Below are 19,301 nucleotides of genomic sequence, written 5' to 3'. Positions count from 1 at the left end.
ATCTTGTTTTTTTATTTATTTTTTAACGTGGCACTAAAATGGCATTTTAGATTCTTACTGAAGCATTGCTTCGAACAATGCAAAATGAATGAAAACAAATGTGATTTGATCAGCTCAGGTGTGTGGTGTGAAAGTCATAGGGCTGATATTTACTTGTTCATACTGTAACTGTGAGGAGTTTGTCATACAAGGCGGGTGATGAACCTTGTGATGAAAGAAGAAAGAAAACAAGAGAAAGAGACAAAGAGAGATAGAGTGAGAGAGAATACACACATATGGACACTCACAAAATCTCTTTGGCGTTGCGTTGTTGTGTTTGTGTGTGTTTGTACCTGTGACGCGGAGGAATATCGGCCCGGGCCGCGCGACGACGAGCTCTTCACCGAACCCATAGACGACTCCACGCTCTTCCCGCTGTAGCAGTGAGTCCGCAGACACTTCCCGTACTCTTTACGTACCTGAACACACACATACACACAGGCTATAGCCATTAAACCATGTACCTGCTGTTATTTATTGTGTTTTCATTGTCAGTGTGTTTCAGGACCGTCACCACTGATGTTCTTTGTAAAAGTTATGTAAGTCATGTGGGTTTTAATTAAATGATGGCAGCATTGGACATGATTTCAATAAAGTTACGTCAACTCTTAAAACTGACTTGCACTAAGATGACTCTGGCATCATGTCAAAATTATCAAAATGTAGTGAACAGGCCTGTATGTAATTAGAAACCACTAACTGTTTCGAACAGGGTGTTGCTTTATTTTATTTTAGTATTATTTATTATTGTGAATTAGCTTTTTTATATTTGCATTTATATTTTTTGTTGGTTTTAGCCATTTAATTAATTAATTACTTTTTTTATTATTAATACTTCTATTAATAATATTTTTTATTTATTTTTTAGCAATTTTATTTATTTATTTATTTATGTTTTCAATCTAGTATTCATGTTTTTTATATTTAGTTTTATTTAATGAAAACTATTACAATTCTGTTAATAATAACAATATTAAATTTAGTTAAGAATAACATTTTAATTTTTCATTTGAATTTTAGCTTAAGTTTTGGCAATTTTATGTTTTTTTTTCCTGTAATTTGATATTTTCATTTAATTCATGTAATATTTTTATTAATCTTTAATTTATTTTGTAATAATTTTAGTTATTCTACTTAGCTGCCAAGACAATATTTTATCTTTCCATTCAAGTTTTTTTTCAATCTAATATTTACATTTTATTTCATTATTTCAGTTTTTTTAATTAACAAAAACATATATTTTTTAACAGTTTTAATTAAGAGTGATACTGATCTAATATTTGTATTTTATTTCAGGTTTAGTTAAATTACCAAACACTATTTTTAATAGTTTTAATTAACTTTTTTTATATATACTGTAAATTTTATTTATTTATTTTTATTTAAAACCTAATATTTATATTTTATTTCAGCTTTAGTCAAAGTAACAAAAACTATTTTTTTTATTTTAGGTATTCGTTTTAATTTTAATTTTTGTTTTAGTCTTTTTTTTGTCTTTCTGTCTTTTTTTTAATATTTCTATTTTGCTTTATTTTGTATTTCAGTTTTAGTAGTAATTTTAGCACTTAAACTTATTTTCTATTAGTTTGCTGCCAAGGTGACATTTCTTTCTTTTTTTATCTAATATTTATATTTTATTTCAGCTTTAATCAAAGTAACAAAAACTATTTTTTTTTAGGTATTAGTTTTAATTTTAATTTTTGTTTTAGTATTTTTTTGTTTTGTTTTTCTGTCTTTTTTTTATATTCCTATTTTGCTTTATTTTGTATTTCAGTTTTAGTAGTAATTTATCTTAAGTAGTACTTAAACTTATTTTCTATAAGTTAGCTGCCAAGGTGACATTTCTTTTTTTTTTTTTTTGTCTAATATTTATATTTTATTTCAGCTTTCATTAAATTAGTGCAAACAATTTTTAATGATTTTGGTTAACAAGTATAACACAGATAAGAAGTAATTGTGTAATGTTTTTGTTGCTTTTGAATGCAAAGGACAAGAAATGTTTTGAATGTGCTACAAATAAAATAATTAAATAAAGCAAATTATTAAAAAATGAACATATTATATACTAAATAGCAGTGTTGGTTTACTTGACATATTTTGGTATCATGTTATTGCTTCGTAAAGTATCCTTATATTCTTTACATATAATCTGGCGACGACCCTAGATTGTATCTTGTGTATATAAATGTATATCATTTTTCCCAACCTTCTTCTGCAGGACGCAGTGAAATATGAAGATGAACATGCCCTGCAGCGAGTTAAAGATGGTGAAGAGGTACGCCATGATCACCGTGCTCTCGTTGACGTACATCAAACCGAAAGCCCAGGTCAGGCCCAGCAAACAGAGCAGCGCGATGGCTCCGATTACCCACGATCTGAAACAAACACACACACAGCAAATTAGCCCTGAAAATAACTGGGAAAAATGCAGTCACAACTCATTACTCGCAATATAAGACACAAATGCGAGATCAGTGCCTAAATTGGTAAATTTCTACCCAGCTCTCCACGTAAATTAAATATGACTTCAGTTAAAGTGAACTCCATTTTCTCAATTTTCTTCCCCACTCAAGCTGCTCTATATCGGCCGGACTTTGTTTCGCAAGAAAAAAGAAAATGAATGAAGACGCTGCCAGGATCCAAAAGGGACAAAAGCAGCATCAGTTATACGCTCTCAGAAAAAAAAGGTACAAAAGCTGCCACTAGTGCAGGATCCTTTCAAAAGCTACTCATGTGTATGCTTTAGGTAATAATATGGCATTATGAACACCTTTATAATGCATTATACACGAAGGCTTTAGAAATATAGCACACAAATCCTACAGACCAATTAAATGGGTTTTATTTTGCCCTTTTTGGAGCCTTTTTGTTAATTGGAAAAGAGCAGCTCACACTTTCTGAGGGGTGTAAGCATGATCGAATTGTCATTTTTAGCCAAACTATTCTTTTAAAAACCATCCTGCATCTTCTTCTTTCATTCGGCGAGAGCTGGACGGGTCTATAATGAGACGTGCACGTATTGTGCATCTGTATTGTGTTGTTTTCACCCGCGGGGCTACAGATCCATCCCACTGACTCGGAATTACACACATTTACACATGGATTACATCCAATATAGCACTAATGGGACACGCAAACTTCATAACATTATCATTAACTGTGATTCAGAAAAATGAATAAATAAGCCTCAGTGAGACTGCATTTCAGAAGAAATATTTCCACTAATAAAAGGCAGCGTATTTCTACATTTTCTGAAGAAATCACCAGTGCGAAACTGGATTTAAAAGGCTGTGAGGAAAGCGAGTTTTAACTTGGCTGTCGATCATTCAGTTCCCACAACATTGCAAACCCATCTTTCCAGGGCAATTATTGTTGCAAAAAAAAAAAAACTGTCAATGTAGAAAATGTGCAGTAAAAATCACTCACAACATGGGTTTCATTTGGAAAATTAAATCTTACCTAAAGTCTATGCCAGAGTCTGTTTTTTCATATATAAATTAATGCTTTCATTTAGGATGCATGGCATTCAAACTCAATGAATTTCAAATAGATGATGTTCTTTTGAACTTTCTATTCATCAAAAAATCCTGAAAATAAAATATATCAAGGTTTCCATAAGAATACTGGGCTTTTAAACATTGATAATGACCAGAAATGTTTCTTGAAATGCAAATCAGCATATTATAATCATTTCTGAAAGATCATGTGACACTAAAGACTGTAATGATGCTGAAAAATCAGGTTTGATCACATATTCACATAGAAAATAGTCTTCTTTTTTTTTTAATTGTAATAATATTTCACATTTTTTTACTGCATTTTTGATCACATAAATGCAACCTTGGTCAGCAAAAAAGCTTTCTTTCAACAACATGAATAAAATCCCAAAGATTTCCAACTGTGTAATGCAGCTCAGAGTTGGCATGAATGCATTTACACTGTAATTACAATTGCATAATAAGATGCTTTTTGATAGACATTAATACTTTCATTTAGCAAGGATGCATGCCATTCCAACTCAATGAAATTAAATAGATTTCTATTTCAAATAGATACTGTTCTTTTGAACTTTCTATTCATCAAAAACCCTGAAATTAAATATATTAAGGTTTCCACAAAAAAATATTGGGCTTTCAACATCAATAATGACCAGAAATGTTTCTTGAGATCCAAATCAGCATATTAGAATGATTTCTGAAAGATCCTGTGACACTAAAGACTAAATTAATGAAGCTGAAAATCAGGTTCGACCACAGAAATAAATTATAATTTAACACATATTCACATAGAAAATAATTATTTTCAATTGTAATAATATTTGAATTTTTTTACTGTATTTTTGATCAAATAAATGCAACCTTGGTCAGCAAAAAACCTTCTTTCAAAAACATGAAAAAATCTCAAAGACTCCCAACTGTGTAATGCAACTCAGAGTTGGCATGAATGCATTTACTGTAATTACAATTGCATAATATGATGCTTTTTGATAGACATTAATACTTTCATTTAGCAAGGATGCATGGCATTCCAACTCAATGAAATTAAATAGATTTCTATTTCAAATAGATAATGTTCTTTTGAACTTTCTATTCATCAAAAAACCCTGAAATTAAATATATTAAGGTTTCCACAAAAAAATATTGGGCTTTCAACATCAATAATGACCAGAAATGTTTCTTGAGATGCAAATCAGCATATTAGAATGATTTCTGAAAGATCCTGTGACACTAAAGACTAAAGTAATGAAGCTGAAAATCAGGTTCGACCACAGAAATAAATTATACTTTAACACATATTCACATAGAAAATAGTTATTTTAAATTGTAATAATATTTCAGAATTTATACTGTATTTTTTATTGAATAAATGCAGCCTTGGTCAGCAAAAAAGCCCTCCCAACTAATGCAGCTCAGATATGGCATGAATGCATTTACACTGCAATTGCAATTGCATAAATAATGTTTTAAGATTCATATTTTTTAAATAAAATTTAAAACAACATTATAGAAATATGAAAGGATACTTCTAAATGTAAACAAGTGTCTGTCTTAATGAGAGAGTCGTTGAATCATTAATTCAACCAATTTTTTTTTTGTGCAGTCAAGCCAAGAATTATTCAGATTTTTTATTTTCTTCGTTACTAGTGGGTGCAGGACACTATAGTCGATTTATGTAAGTGAGGATATCAAATAAAGTAAACTGTGATTCAGCAAGGATGCATGGCATTCAAACTCGATGAAATTCAAAAGATTTCCATTTAAAATAAATGCTGCTCTTTTGAACTTTCTATTCATCTAAAAATCCTGAAAATAAAATATATCAAGGTTTCCACAAAAAATATTAGACTTTCAACATTAATAATGACCAGAAATGTATTAGAATATTAGAATGATTTCTGAAAGATCATGTAACACAGAAGACTGAAGTAATGGTGCTGAAAATTCAGCTTTGATCACAGAAATAAATTACAATTTAACACATATTCACATTGAAAATAGTTATTTTAAATTGTAATAATATTTCGCAATTTTTGCTGTATTTTTGATCAAATAAATGTAACCAAAACATAAAAAATCTCAAAAACTTCCAATGCAGTTCAGAAATGGCATGAATGCATTTACACAGCAATTGCGAATTGCATAAATAATGTTTTAAGATGCATATTTTTCAAATAACATTTAAAACAACATTATAGGAATATGACATGACACTAAATGTAAACAAGTGACTGTCTTAATGAGAAATCATATTTTATTACTATTTTAGCAAATAAACTAAAATTTTAAAAGAAATTTTAAAAGGTGCAGAGGCATTTATCATGTTTTTATGATTTTTATGGTTTTTAATGTCCAACATTTCAAAATCTGAAATCTGACTGCTTAGAAAACCTCAGCAAGACTCACGATTTGAGGAACCATTGGTTTAGTGAACACTCAAAAGCATCATGAAAGGCAGTCTTTTCTCCTCATCACATCTTCAAATGGCACTGAATGTCAAAATGACCTTGTCCTGAATCTCAATGCCTCCGTTTGGACTCATAAAACGCTTTAAGACACACATCAGGTTGAACTGGACAGTAAAAAGGGAAAGTTTAAGGGCACTGAGAAGAGCATGAGCAGAAAATGAGACACACACACACACACACACACACACACACACACACACACACACACACACACACACACACACACACACAATGGTTGTGTGAATGATTGACAGCACTTCATTTTGTGCCGTGCAAAAGAACGTGAAACCAGGAAGTGAGTGAAGAGGGTTTATTTGCTGTTATGAAAGACGGATCTGCTTACTTAATCTCCGGATCATAATCCTCATAACTGAAGAAAGAAAAGTGGGGAAAAAAAGAAAAGCAACAGAAAATTAGAATAAATAAATGAACATTTGAGAGCAGAATCTGAAGGGAAATGAAGCAGATGGGCTTTGAAGGGTGATATGTAATTATTTCCATTAATATTTTACCAGTTCCCAATTTAACAGTACAGTAATGAAACAGCAACAAAATCTATATATTTCTACTAAAACAATTCAACATATGAAAACTCAATTTAGAGACAAAAACTGTTTTGCTACTGAATTTTAAATCAAATCAGAGACACAATTAAATCATCTCTGTCTTTACTCCCGAGAACAGAAGGATATATACAATGGGATGCCATGTTGTGGAAAATTCCCAACTAATTATTAAACTTCTGACAAAAACACTACATATATTACAATGTATGTCAGTAGCTATGCTTCCATCCTCCAATTTTTAAACACATTTTGAAATATCGCATTAAAAAAAAGTGCTGGATGGAAAAGCCAAGATATACATAAATTATATACATGTGCATAAACTTATACACAGGCATCCGAATGCAAGATATCATGACATTGTTATTGCATTTCGTCTGTCATTCATTATGTAAGCAAAAATATCTTATTTCAAACAGAAAGTCAGTGTTTATTAGCAATTGTAGCAATAGCCAACAATACATTATATGTGTCAAAATTATAGACTTTTCTTTTATGCCAAAAATCATTAGGATATTAAGTAGAGATCATGTTCCATGAAGATATTTTGTAAATTTCCTACCATAAATATATCAAAACTTAATTTTTGATTAGTAATATGGATTACTAAGAACTTCATTTGGACAACTTTAAAGGTCATTTTCTCAATTGTTTAATTTTTTTTTTTTTTTGCACCCTCAGATTCCAGATTTTCAAATTGTTGTATCTCGGCCAAAATCTTGTCCTAACCTAACAAATGGAAAGCTTATTTATTTAGGTTTCAAAAAAAAAAAAAAAAAAAAAAAAAAAAAAAAAGAACCTTATGACTATATACAGGCCTGATAGTGGAAAAAATTCCTGAGCCTGAACTTTTTTTCCCCTTGCCCCCGAGGTGAGTGGGGTGGAGGTACTATGTATGCGACGCACTTTTACACATAACTTGTTGGTTCAGTTCAGTCAGATAAAGGTTTTTCACAAAAAACGCTTATAGATTGGCATTTCAGCCTTTATCCCATTAAAATGAATAAATCAAGTATATAATGCATAACATTTATTTAAAACAATGTCCTAATTGTTTAGATTTTTAGAAAGCACATTAACTTCTTTCACATTTACAACTCTGTGTTTGCATAAAAAACATTGGTCGAGATTTGCAATAATCTGACCAAAAACAGCTAAAAATTTGGACGTGCAAATTAATTCTATGTCACGAGGGGGCGCTTTAGGAGCGCTGAAATATTACGGTTTCCCTAAGAATGGCTGAAAGCAAAGCAGCATTAACGCTGTTTTATCAGTCATGAAATGAAAATGCCAACGACACGTTTCTGAGGACAGTCGGTTCCCTTCAGATACATTCATATAAAGACAACAGTGCCGCATTTTGACTTTGAAACGTGCAGTGAGCATATTTATTCAATGAAATCATTGCCTCTTAAAGTTTAATCCAGCTCTATCGCGTCTTTCCGTCCCCAACTGTACGACCTCTTAAAATAATTAATCCTCTTCTTTTACTATTTAAAATATTTACCACTTTTTATGGCCTTAAATTTGATACAACTAAATTGAGGAGTTTTAAGGACCCCATAAGCCCTCTACTTCAGGATAGCCTGTCGGGCAGCCGGTCAAATAATGTTGGTAGCCCGACTGGAAAACCCAATAGCTCCGGGACGTCGGGCTAGCGATTTTGCGAGCCCTGTAAATATGCCTTTATCGAAATCCTTAATGTCTTCCCCTGGCTTCATAAACATAGCCATGACTTACGGTTTGAGTTGCCAGTAGGAGACAATTGTACAGTATGGGAGCTAAAAACACCTTCGCGCATGGAGCATTGCCTTAACCTGTATCAATCTATTTGACAAAGACAAGGCCCGCCCCTTCCCTACTTCTGATTGGCTCATCGGCTAGAATGTGACTTGTTTGAGTCGTTGAGCGTTAAAGCTGCTCTCTGACCTGCACATCTCAGATTTAGAGAAATGACAGAGCAATATCCGCGAACCTGATTTTTTTTTTTTCCCGCAGCCACAGTACGCCGGAAAACCGGCGTGGTGCCGGAACGCTATCACCCCTGTATATATGATTTTCTCAATCTTTTGATTTTTTTATTTTTTTTTGCACCCTCAGACTCCAGATTTTCAAATTGTTGTATCTGGGCCAAAATCTTGTCCTAACCTAACAAATGGAAAGCTTATTTATTTAGGTTTCAAAAAAAAAAAAAAAAAAAAAAAAAGAACCTTATGACTATATATGATTTTCTCAATCTTTTGATTTTTTTATTTTTTTTTGCACCCTCAGACTCCAGATTTTCAAATTGTTGTATCTCGGCCAAAATCTTGTCCTATCCTAACAAATGGAAAGCTTATTTATTTAGGTTTCAAAAAAATAAAAAATAAATAAAAAAAAGAACCTTATGACTATATATTTTTAAAAAGGTGCTTTTGTTTTTCATTTTGACACCAAATGGTCTTATCAGTCATCTCTACTTTATTCTTGTAGCGTCTGTGGTTCAACTGAACTAAATAGTTTCTATAAAAAGCACAATGTCTAACACTGACTGCTATGGTAAGCCTATTCATGGCCAAATAAAAAGGGCATTCAAATCACTGAGATATTCAAGATGTTGGCAATCACATGCAAAAACATATCCGATATATCGTCCATCTCTAACGTGAGCAATAATCTCTGTAGGAAGGCACAGAAGAACCAACCGCAAGACATAAACAAGATCAACCGCTGACACACACACACACACACACACACACACACACACACACACACACACACACACACACACACACACACACACAGGTGTTGAGGGTAATTACCACACACACACTGCGTTTGGGTCTAATAACTGCAGCAGGTGCACAGCAAAATCAATGATTGATGGAATTAAAGTGGAGACTATTAAACATCATTTTGCTGTGTCCATCTTAATGACGGGTATTAATGGACAAGATCAGCCCACAAACACTAATTTCAGTAATACCTCACACCTGTATACAGTATAATGAATGAAGGACGTTTATAATACAAAAAACCCTCATCATGTTGTTAATGTTAGCTAAAACTACTAATTGTTTTTGTTAACTGAAATACAAATAAAATATGTGACCCTGGACCACAAAACCAGTCTTAAGTCGCTGGGGTATATTTGTAGCAATAGCCAAAAATACATTGTATGGGTCAAAATTATTGATTTTTCTTTTATGCCAAAAATCATTAGGAAATTAAGTAAAGATCATGTTTCATGAAGTTTTTTTGTGAAATTCCTACTATAAATATATCAAAATGTAATTTTTGATTAGTAATATGCATTGTTAAGAACTTAATTTGGAGAAGTTTAAAGGTGATTTTCTCAGTATTTTGAGTTTTTTGCATCCTCAGATTCTAGACTTTCAAGTAGGCGTATCTCGGCCAAATATTGTCATATCCTAACAAACCATACATCAATAGAAAGCTTATTTATTGAACTTTCATATGATGTATACATCTCAGTTTTGTAAAATTTAACCTTATGACTGGTTTTGTAGTCCAGGGTCACATATAAATGTTAGATGAGCAGTTGAACCTTTCACAAAAAAACAAAACATAAAACTGACAAAATAAGTTGAAGTACTACAATTACTAAAACTGTAAAATAAATTTAAGTGAAAACAGTAATATTAAATATAAATAAATAAATAAATAATATAACAAATACAGAGGACATTTCTCAAATTAAAAAAGCTAATTAAAAATATTAACAAATGCTTTAAAAATATAGAATTAATACTAAAGTAATACTTTTTTTTTTTTTTTTTCATTTAGTGCTGCCCTTCAGAGCTTACAGAAGATGTTACATGTTTCCCAGAAGATAAAATAAGTTAAATTTACCCTGATCTGATCAAATTCCAAAAGTTTTCACCCCCCGGCTCTTAATGCATGGTTTTTCCTTCTGGAGCATCAGTGAGTGTTTGAACCTTCTGTAATAGTTGCATATGAGTCCCTCAGTTGTCCTCAGTGTGAAAAGATGGATCTCAAAATCATACAGTCATTGTGGGAAAGGGCTCATATGCACAAAAATGCTGGAAAACCAAAGAATTTGTGGGACCTGAAGGATTTTCCTGAAGAACAGCAAACAGTTTAACTGTTCAGGAACAAGGGACTCATGAACAACTATCACTAAACAAAAAAAAAAAACACAGCTGTGGATCATTCAGGTAACAACACAGTATTAAGAATCATGGGTTTGTAAACTTTTGAACAGGGTCATTTTATAAATATAAATTATTGTTTTCTCTTATGGACTAAATGTAAACATATTTTATGTGAAATATCTTATTCAGGTCAGTACTAAATAAAAAATAACATGCATTTTGTATGATCTCTCTTATTTTGCAAACCTTTGACCTCAACAGTACATGCACAAACATACATTAATGCTACTATTTAACAAACTTACACTATCTCACCCAGTAAATGAGAGCGCCTGGAAAAAATGATCATGGCATTTCTGCGTGATATTTATGTGAAGATCAAGAGCAAATTTCAAGATGTGTTTTAAAGGGCAGCGCAGAAGCGCAGCGCTTTATAACAGGCTTTTCATCAAGTTTACAAAGTGAATAACTGGACACAAGAAAGCAATAATGGTTTTATTTGCCTCAACAAGAACAATAAAGCAAACCTTTATAAAAGGTGTTTTAAACAAGGCCAAAACTCTACAACTCAATTCCCGGCAATCAGTTTGATCAAATTACCGCAAATAATGCAAGAATTGAGAAAATATGCATTAATTCTATTTAAAGTCCTGGGCAGATGGTCTAACGCTTTAGAAAGTCATGCAGCGGTGTAATGAAATTGTGGCAAGCGCCAAACCAATTGCACGTTAAAAAACTCTTAATTAGCTCACGCTCTTGTCGGAGTCTCTTCAGCAGCGTTAAATCTCCATTTCTCGCTTTGGTCTCGAGGGAATAATATCCTGTATTTCTCAGACCAATCTACTTTACAGAAAGCTCATCCCTTATGCTATCTTCCTGTTTCTCCTGAAGCTACAGCATGCAGATGCAAGTCATTCACACCTTGGTTCACCCTCGCTAAAACACACTCATGCTGAAAAACCCCCGGTGCATTTGAAGTTTAATTGAACGAGATACTGGCGATTCATTGCGTTAACGACGTCCTGCTGGGAGTTTAACAAACACAAGGCGAACGGACGCCTTTCCTCCCTCAGGTATCCGATCGGCGGCTTAAAACGAACGTGAATTATGATAAAGAGAGCGCTTTTAAAGCGTTTAAGTGAATTAGCAGCAATTTGTCATATCGTCTCCCTCCGTCTCGAGAGCGAATCTGCATCCCAATGGCAGCCGTAATTGAGTTAGTTGGAGGCAGAAAGTCTTGACGGAGATGTGAATAATGTCCTCGAGGTGCTGAGCGATGACGAGTCTCTAGAAACACTCTGAGTGGGTTTAATTGAGTCACAGATTAATGAATAAAAGGAGTCGCTGGTGACACACGGATCAAACTCAGAACGCCCACGTCAATCAGAGTCAAACACACACGAGATGATGATTCTGACATATTGGTGCTCTTAAAAACTGTTATTTTTTTGGCTTTCTGCTGTTGTTTTTCTTGATTTCGCATTAGGGCAAAGTCAAAAGATGGCTGCGTGCAGGCGATGCAGTTCTGATACTTTGTCTACTTCACCTGCCATTGAGATGAATGGAAACTGCGGCACACTGAATGATGGCGTGCTGTTCTCTTAAAGTGTTGCACACTGCTGCCGTGGACTTGTATTGCAGTAATAAATAACTATTACATTTCATTAAAATCTCTGAATATCACTTACATGAATGTTTGAGCAAAACATACACTGCAAAAAAGCTTTTCTTACTTATATTTTTCTTGTTTCCAGCCAAAATATCTAAAACGTCTTAAATCAAGAAGAATTTTCTAGACAAGTAAAAATGATTGTCTTGTTTTCAGAAAAAAACAGTCAAAATTGAAACAAGCAAAATAATCTGCCAATGGGGTAAGAAAAATAATCTTGTTTTCTGTTTCTTAGCCCACTGGCAAGAAACTAAGCAAAAACTCACTTAATTTTGACTTTTGACAATCGTTTTTACTCGTCTAGAAAATCCTTCTTGATTTAGGAATTTTTAGATATTTTGGCTGGAAACAAGACAAAAAATCTAAGTAAGAAAAGCATTTTTTGCAGTGTACATCTGATATTTGTGACCCTGAACCACAAAACCAATGCTATTTTTTGCAGTTTCAGTTTTTTTTTTTTTTATTTCACACAAAAATAAATTAGCAAAAATAAAATTTTAAAATTAATAAGTTCACGAAAATAAATTAGCAAAAATAAAATTTAAAAATTAATAAGTTCACAAAAAATAAATTAGCATTATTGAAATAATACTCAATATTTGTGTTAAATTAAATCAAAATATTTGAGAATGGAGGAATTACACACTCATTTCATATCACTAAGTGTTATTGCAGTGATAAAAAGCTGCTATTATAGTGGATTCAAATGAAATAAGTTCACATTACTCGTAAATGTTAGTTTTTATATGGGCTTACTCAAATATTTGAGTTAACTTAATTAGTTTGGTCTACTTAATTTTAATCTTTTCTGCTCCCCAAGCTTGCATTTATTTGATCCAAAGTACAGTGATTTAAAAAAAAATATTTTTACTATTTAAAATAACTGTTTTCTATTTTAATATATTTTAAAATTGAATTTATTCCTGTGATCAAAGCTGCATTTCTAGTATCATTACTCCAGTCACATGGTCCTTTAGAAATCATTCTAATATTCTGATTTGCTGCTTATTTATTTATTTATTTATTTATTTAGTTAGTTAGTTAGTTAGTTAGTTAGTTAGTTAGTTAGTTAGTTAGTAGTAGTAGTAGTAGTAGTATTAACAGCAGTAAAATGTCCTGGTTTCTTTAATGAATAAAAAGTTCAGAAGAACAGCATTGAAATCTTCTGCATCATTATAAATGTCTTTATCATTACTTTTGATTAATTTAAAGCATCCAAGCTAAATAAAAGTAGTATCTCTATAATTTCTTTAAAAAATCAATCAATAAATAATTATACTGACTTATTAAATGGTATAGTGTTATAATGTTACAAAAGCTTTTTTTTTTCAGATAAATCCTGATCTTTGGATCTTTCTATTTATCAAATAATTCTGAAAAAAGTAAACTATTTTAAATATTGATGATGATGATAATAATAATAATAATAATAATAATAATAATAATAATAATAATAATGAACAGCAATTTCTTGAACAACAAATCAGCAGAATGATTTCTAAAGGATCATGTGACACTAAAGACTGGAGTAATGATACTGAAAATTCAGCTTTGAAATCACAGGAATGAATTACATTTTACAATATATTCAGATGGGAAACAGTTATTTATAATAGTAATAATATTTCACAATTGTGCTGTTTTCGCTGTACTTTGGATTAAATAAATGCAGGCTTGGCGATCAGAAAAAAACATACTGTTCAAAAACGTTTGACTGCTAGTGTAGCTATCCGGATCAAGTAATTTTTACTCCCTTTCCCTAAAGTATATTACATTAAAATAAAAATTGCTCGATATTTTTAAGTGTACACGTTTAGCCAAAAAATTGGGTACTTCATATTTTAAGTTCTTACTTGCTAACACAACACAGATGCTGGAAATTGTATCACAACTCAATTTTATTTAGCCAACTTAAATACTGTAAAACTGAGGTTTGCGTAATTTTGAGAAAGTTGAGACATGCATCGTTTTTGTTGCATTAAACAAAGCTGCATGGGTGCATTTTTATTTTTCAGCACACTTTCCAAAGGACTAAATTGGGAAAGTAAATGCAGAATGTAAGTGTTGTTTTATGCATTTCTTAAGTCTACTTGACTTTAATGTTGAATTTAATTTACACTGTAAAAAACAATTTGTTGAGTCAAGTTAAAATAATTTGTTACCCAGCTGGCTTAAAATTTTAAGTTGAATTAACTCAAATATCTAAGTTGTCGCTTAGTACAACTTAACATTTCAAGTTGACTGAACTTAAAATTTTAAGACAGGCAGGTAACAGATTGTTTTAGTTTGTCTCAACAAATTGTTTTTTACAGTGTACCTGAAATATTTGAGAGCAAAAATCAGTATGGATAACAGGTAAAAACAATTTATGAAAGGAGAGATACATGAGTGTAAATTACAAACAAACACACACACAAGTGTCAAACACAGGAGGAGGTGGGTTCAGGACCTCGAGAAGAACAGATGACAGATGAGAAACAGGCTGATCTTACCAGTGCCACTCCACTACGACACAGCCGTCGTAATAGCGATAGCTGGACAAACATCAGTAGAAAACAAGAACAGATCAATGAAAGAATAAAACAGACACAGAAAACAATAACTCCTTTGAAACATGGAACAATGAAATAAAATGAAACTTCAAAAGAAGCAACCACAACGGCTGTTACAAAACACTCAAACAATTCAGAAGACCTTGAAATTGTTTGAAAAGATTTGTGCATTTTTTTTTTTTCCAAGGAAAATAATACCTATATTAGATATCCATGCAGTAATGTCCATTTTGGTTAAATAATTTACAGATGAAAAGCACTTAATCTCATTTTGTTTGTTTATTCAGCTCTTGTTGGATCCAAAACAAATATGTGATTACTCATAAGATACGACAGGATAAAGTGGTTTCGCATTTTGTAATACTTGAGCTCATAAAAACATTATAAAACCGCTCTGATCAGATAAGTCACATTAGAATCTGGTGTAAATAGTCTTTGTACATTAATATTGGAGGAGCAATAAAACATTCAGCTGAGCTTCGAGCTACTAATGTGTTTCAGTTTGAGGGAGTTTAGTGAAAAATCCAAACGATGTCAATTTATTCACCAATAAATACTCAAGTTGTTCCAAAACGGTTTTACTTTCTTTCTAATGTGAAAACTGTTTTAGTGCATTCTGTCCATATACACTGCAAACTATGTTTTTCTTACCTTTTTCTTGTTTTTCTTGTTTCCAGCCAAAATATCTAAAAATTCTTAAATCAAGAAGGATTTTTTAGACGAGTCAAAATTATTTTCAAAATTAAGTGAGTTTTTGCTTAGAACAAGCAACAATAGATAAAAAAGTTTGTCAAGACAAACTTTAAGTTGGCTTGAGAAAGTCAAACCGGAAAGTTTGAAAAGTTTAATGAGTTTAAAAAGTTTTAAAGTTTGACAGTTTTCAGTCTGAAATTTGAAGTTTAAAGTAGTTTTGAAAGCTTACAGTTTGATAGATTTTATCATGATTAGCATTTTACTAGCATGTTGCTAGCATGATTAGCATTTTGCTAACATGTTTACAGCATGATTAACATTAGCATTGTTGCAAGCTACTAGCATGTTGCTAACATAATTAGCAAGTTACTAGCTTGTTGTTAGCATTATTAGCAAGTTACTAGCATGTTGCTAGCATGATTCTAACATTATTATCATGTTGCTAACATGATTGTATCATGATTAGCATGTTGTAGGCATAATTAATGTCACTAGCATGTTGCTAGCATCATTCTAGCATGAATAACATGTTGATAGCATGATTTTATCATGATTAGCATGTTGCAAGCATGATTAGCATGTTGCTAATATGTTTACAGCATGATGAACATTAGCATCATTTACAAGTTGCTAGCATGATCAGCAAGTTATTAGCATGTTGCTAGCATGATTAACATGTTACTAGTATGTTGATAGCATGATTTTATAATGATTAGCATGTTGTTAGCATGATTAGCATGCTGCTAACACGTTTACAGCATGATTAACATAAACATCAGTTGCTAGCATGTTGCTAGCATTATTTTAACATCAGCATGTTGCTAGCATGTTTCTAACATGATTACCAAGTTGCTAACATTTTTCTAGCATGATTAGCAAGTTGCTAACATTTGTCTAACATGATAAGCATGTTGCTAGCATTATTCTAGCATGATTACCAAGTTGCTAACATTTTTCTAGCATGATTAGCAAGTTGCTAACATTTATCTAACATGATAAGCATGTTGCTAGCATTATTCTAGCATGATTACCAAGTTGCTAACATTTTTCTAGCATGATTAGCAAGTTGCTAGCATTATTCTAGCATGATTACCAAGTTGCTAGCATAATTGGCAAGTTGCTAGGATATTTTTAACATGATTAGCAAGTTGCTAGCATGATTACCATGTCGCTAACAAGATTAACATGTCACTAGCATGACATGGAAACTGCGCACATTATTAGCATGATTAGCAAGTTACTGACATGTTGCTAACCTGTTTCTAGCATGATTAGTAAGTTGCTAGCATATTTTTAACATGATTAGCAAGTTGTTAGCATGATTACCATGTCGCTAACAAGATTAACATGTCACTAGCATGACATGGAAGTTGCGCACATTATTAGCATGATTAGCGAGTTACTGATATGTTGATAACCTGTTTCTAGCATGAATATCAAGTTGCTAGCATATTTTTAGTATGATTAGCAAGTTGCTAGCATGATTACCATGTCGCTAACAAGATTAACATGTCACTAGCATGACATGGAAGTTGCGTGCATGTTATTAGCATGATTAGCGAGTTACTGACATGTTGCTAACCTTTTTATAGCATGATTAGTAAGTTGCTAGTATATTATTAGCATGATTAGCGAGTTACTGACATGTTGCTAACCTGTTTCTAACATGATTAGTAAGTTGCTAGCATATTTTTAGCATGATTAGCAAGTTGCTAGCATGATTACCATGTCGCTAACAAGATTAACATGTCACATGATTAGCGAGTTACTAGCACGATTCTGGCATAATTAGCATATTGTTAGCATGATTTAGATAAAAAAAACTCATTTCAAACAGAAAACAAGACTATTTTTCTTACCCCATTGGCAGATTATTTTGCTTGTTCTAAGCAAAACACACTTAATTTTGACTTGTTTTTTTTTTTCAGAAAACAAGACAATAATTTTTACTCGTCTAGAAAATCCTTCTTGATTTGAGAATTTTTAGATATTTTGGCTGGAAACAAGACAAACAAATCTAAGTAAGAAAAGCATTTTTTTCCGTGTAGTAGAAGTTATTAGAAGTCAGTTGTTTTGGACCCCACTGGCTTTTATTTCTTTGGACAAAAACATTTTTTCTAGATATATTGTACATACAGAACAAAGAAAAGAATACATGTTTGGAGCCACACGAGGACGACTATGAAGACCACATTTTCATTTTGGGGTTTTGTTCAGGTTTGTGCACATCGGTGCTGCTTTTGTCCGTTGTATGATTTATAACAGTCGTGTCTAAGAAATAAAACAAGATTTAAAAGCGTGTGCTGTGATTTATAAGGCTATTTGAAAGGTCGAGTTATTAACCGCAAACCAACCTACGGCCAACCTGCTCCGCTCAAAGAGGTCACGACCTCCACGCCTCACTTCTGACACACAACAAATCCAGATATATGCTTTCATTTATGTGTGTGTGTGTGTGTGTGTGTGTGTGTGTGTGTGTGTGTGTGTGTGTGTGTGTGTTCTGCTAGTGCTCTACAAAGCAAAGCAGCACATATAGACTTTTATAATTTATAGTCTGTCTCATCTGGGAAAGTGGACCAGAAATATAGACAGCATCAGCATCTTAAAAGGGGCGTGTCTAAATGTTCAGCCAATAAAATGCCCCTTGAGGGACAGGGCCCCGCCCACTTAATCTGAAATACCAGCTGCCACCTGTCAATCATTTGGAAGAAAATTAAAACTTTTATTTAACTAGAATTCAACACAAACTGAAAATTAAATTTATTTCTAATGTGAACTGCAAAAAAAATGCTTTTCTTACTTAGATTTTTTGTCTCGTTTCCAGCCAAAATATCCAAAAATTATTTTCTAGACGAGTAAAAATGATTGTCAAAAGTCAAAATTAAGTTTGTTTTTGCTTAAAACAAGCAAAATAATCTGCCAATGGGTAGAAAAAAAAAAATTATTTCAAGAGAAAACAAGACTATTTTTCTTACACCATTGGCGGATTATTTTGCTTGTTTCAGCTAAAATGCACTTAATTTTGACTTGTTTTTCTTCTGAAAATAAGACAATAATTTTTACTTATCTAGAAAATCCTTCTTGATTTGAGAATTTTTAGATATTTTGGCTGGAAACAAGACAACAAAAATCTAAGTAAGAAAAGCATTTTTTGCAGTGTGAAAATTGTTTTAGTGCATTCTGTCCATATACACTGCAAAAAAAAAAAAAAAAAAAAAAAAAAAAAAAATGCTTTTCTTACTTAGATTTTTTTGTCTTGTTCCAGCCAAAATATCTAAAAATTCTTAAATCAAGAAGGATTTTCTAGACGAGTAAAAATATTGTAAAAATTAAGTACGTTTTGCTTAGAACAAGTAAAAGTAGATATAAAAGTTTGTCGAGACAATCTTTAAGTTAGCTTGAGAAAGCCAAACTGGAAAGTTCGAAAAGTTTAAAAAGTTAAAAAGTTTAAAAATGTTAAAAAGTTCAAAAAGTTTAAAACATTTGACAGTTTTCAGTTTATTTGAAGTTTAAAGTAGTTTTGAAAGCTTAAATAGATATATCTATCTATAGATAGAAGTCAAAATTAAGTGTGTTTTTTGCTTAGAACAAGCTAAATTATCTGCGAATGGGGTAAGAAAAAAATATATTTTGCTTGTTTCAAGCAAAAACGCACATACTTTTGGACTTGTTTTTTTCTAAAATATTTTTTTTTTACTTGTC

At 32.0% G+C, this 19,301-nt stretch overlaps 1 protein-coding gene across 1 annotated transcript in view; it reads right to left on the bottom strand.

Moving 5' to 3' along the window:
- Positions 1 to 19,301, bottom strand: part of LOC141332533 (adhesion G protein-coupled receptor L3-like) — a 70,889-nt gene that overhangs the window by 10,315 nt on the left and 41,273 nt on the right. The window contains exons 3-5 of the mRNA XM_073837661.1: positions 2,246 to 2,414; positions 333 to 458; positions 154 to 204 (exon numbers count right to left, since the gene is read on the bottom strand). Of these exons, the coding sequence (XP_073693762.1) occupies positions 154 to 204; positions 333 to 458; positions 2,246 to 2,414 (346 nt within the window). The remainder of the gene's footprint in view (positions 1 to 153; positions 205 to 332; positions 459 to 2,245; positions 2,415 to 19,301) is intronic.

Source organism: Garra rufa, chromosome 3 (genome assembly GCF_049309525.1).
Source record: "Garra rufa chromosome 3, GarRuf1.0, whole genome shotgun sequence".
NCBI classification, from domain to species: Eukaryota; Metazoa; Chordata; class Actinopteri; order Cypriniformes; family Cyprinidae; genus Garra; species Garra rufa.
The sequence above is the reverse complement of the archived record's forward strand: the minus strand, read 5'-3'. Positions and strand labels throughout refer to the sequence as shown.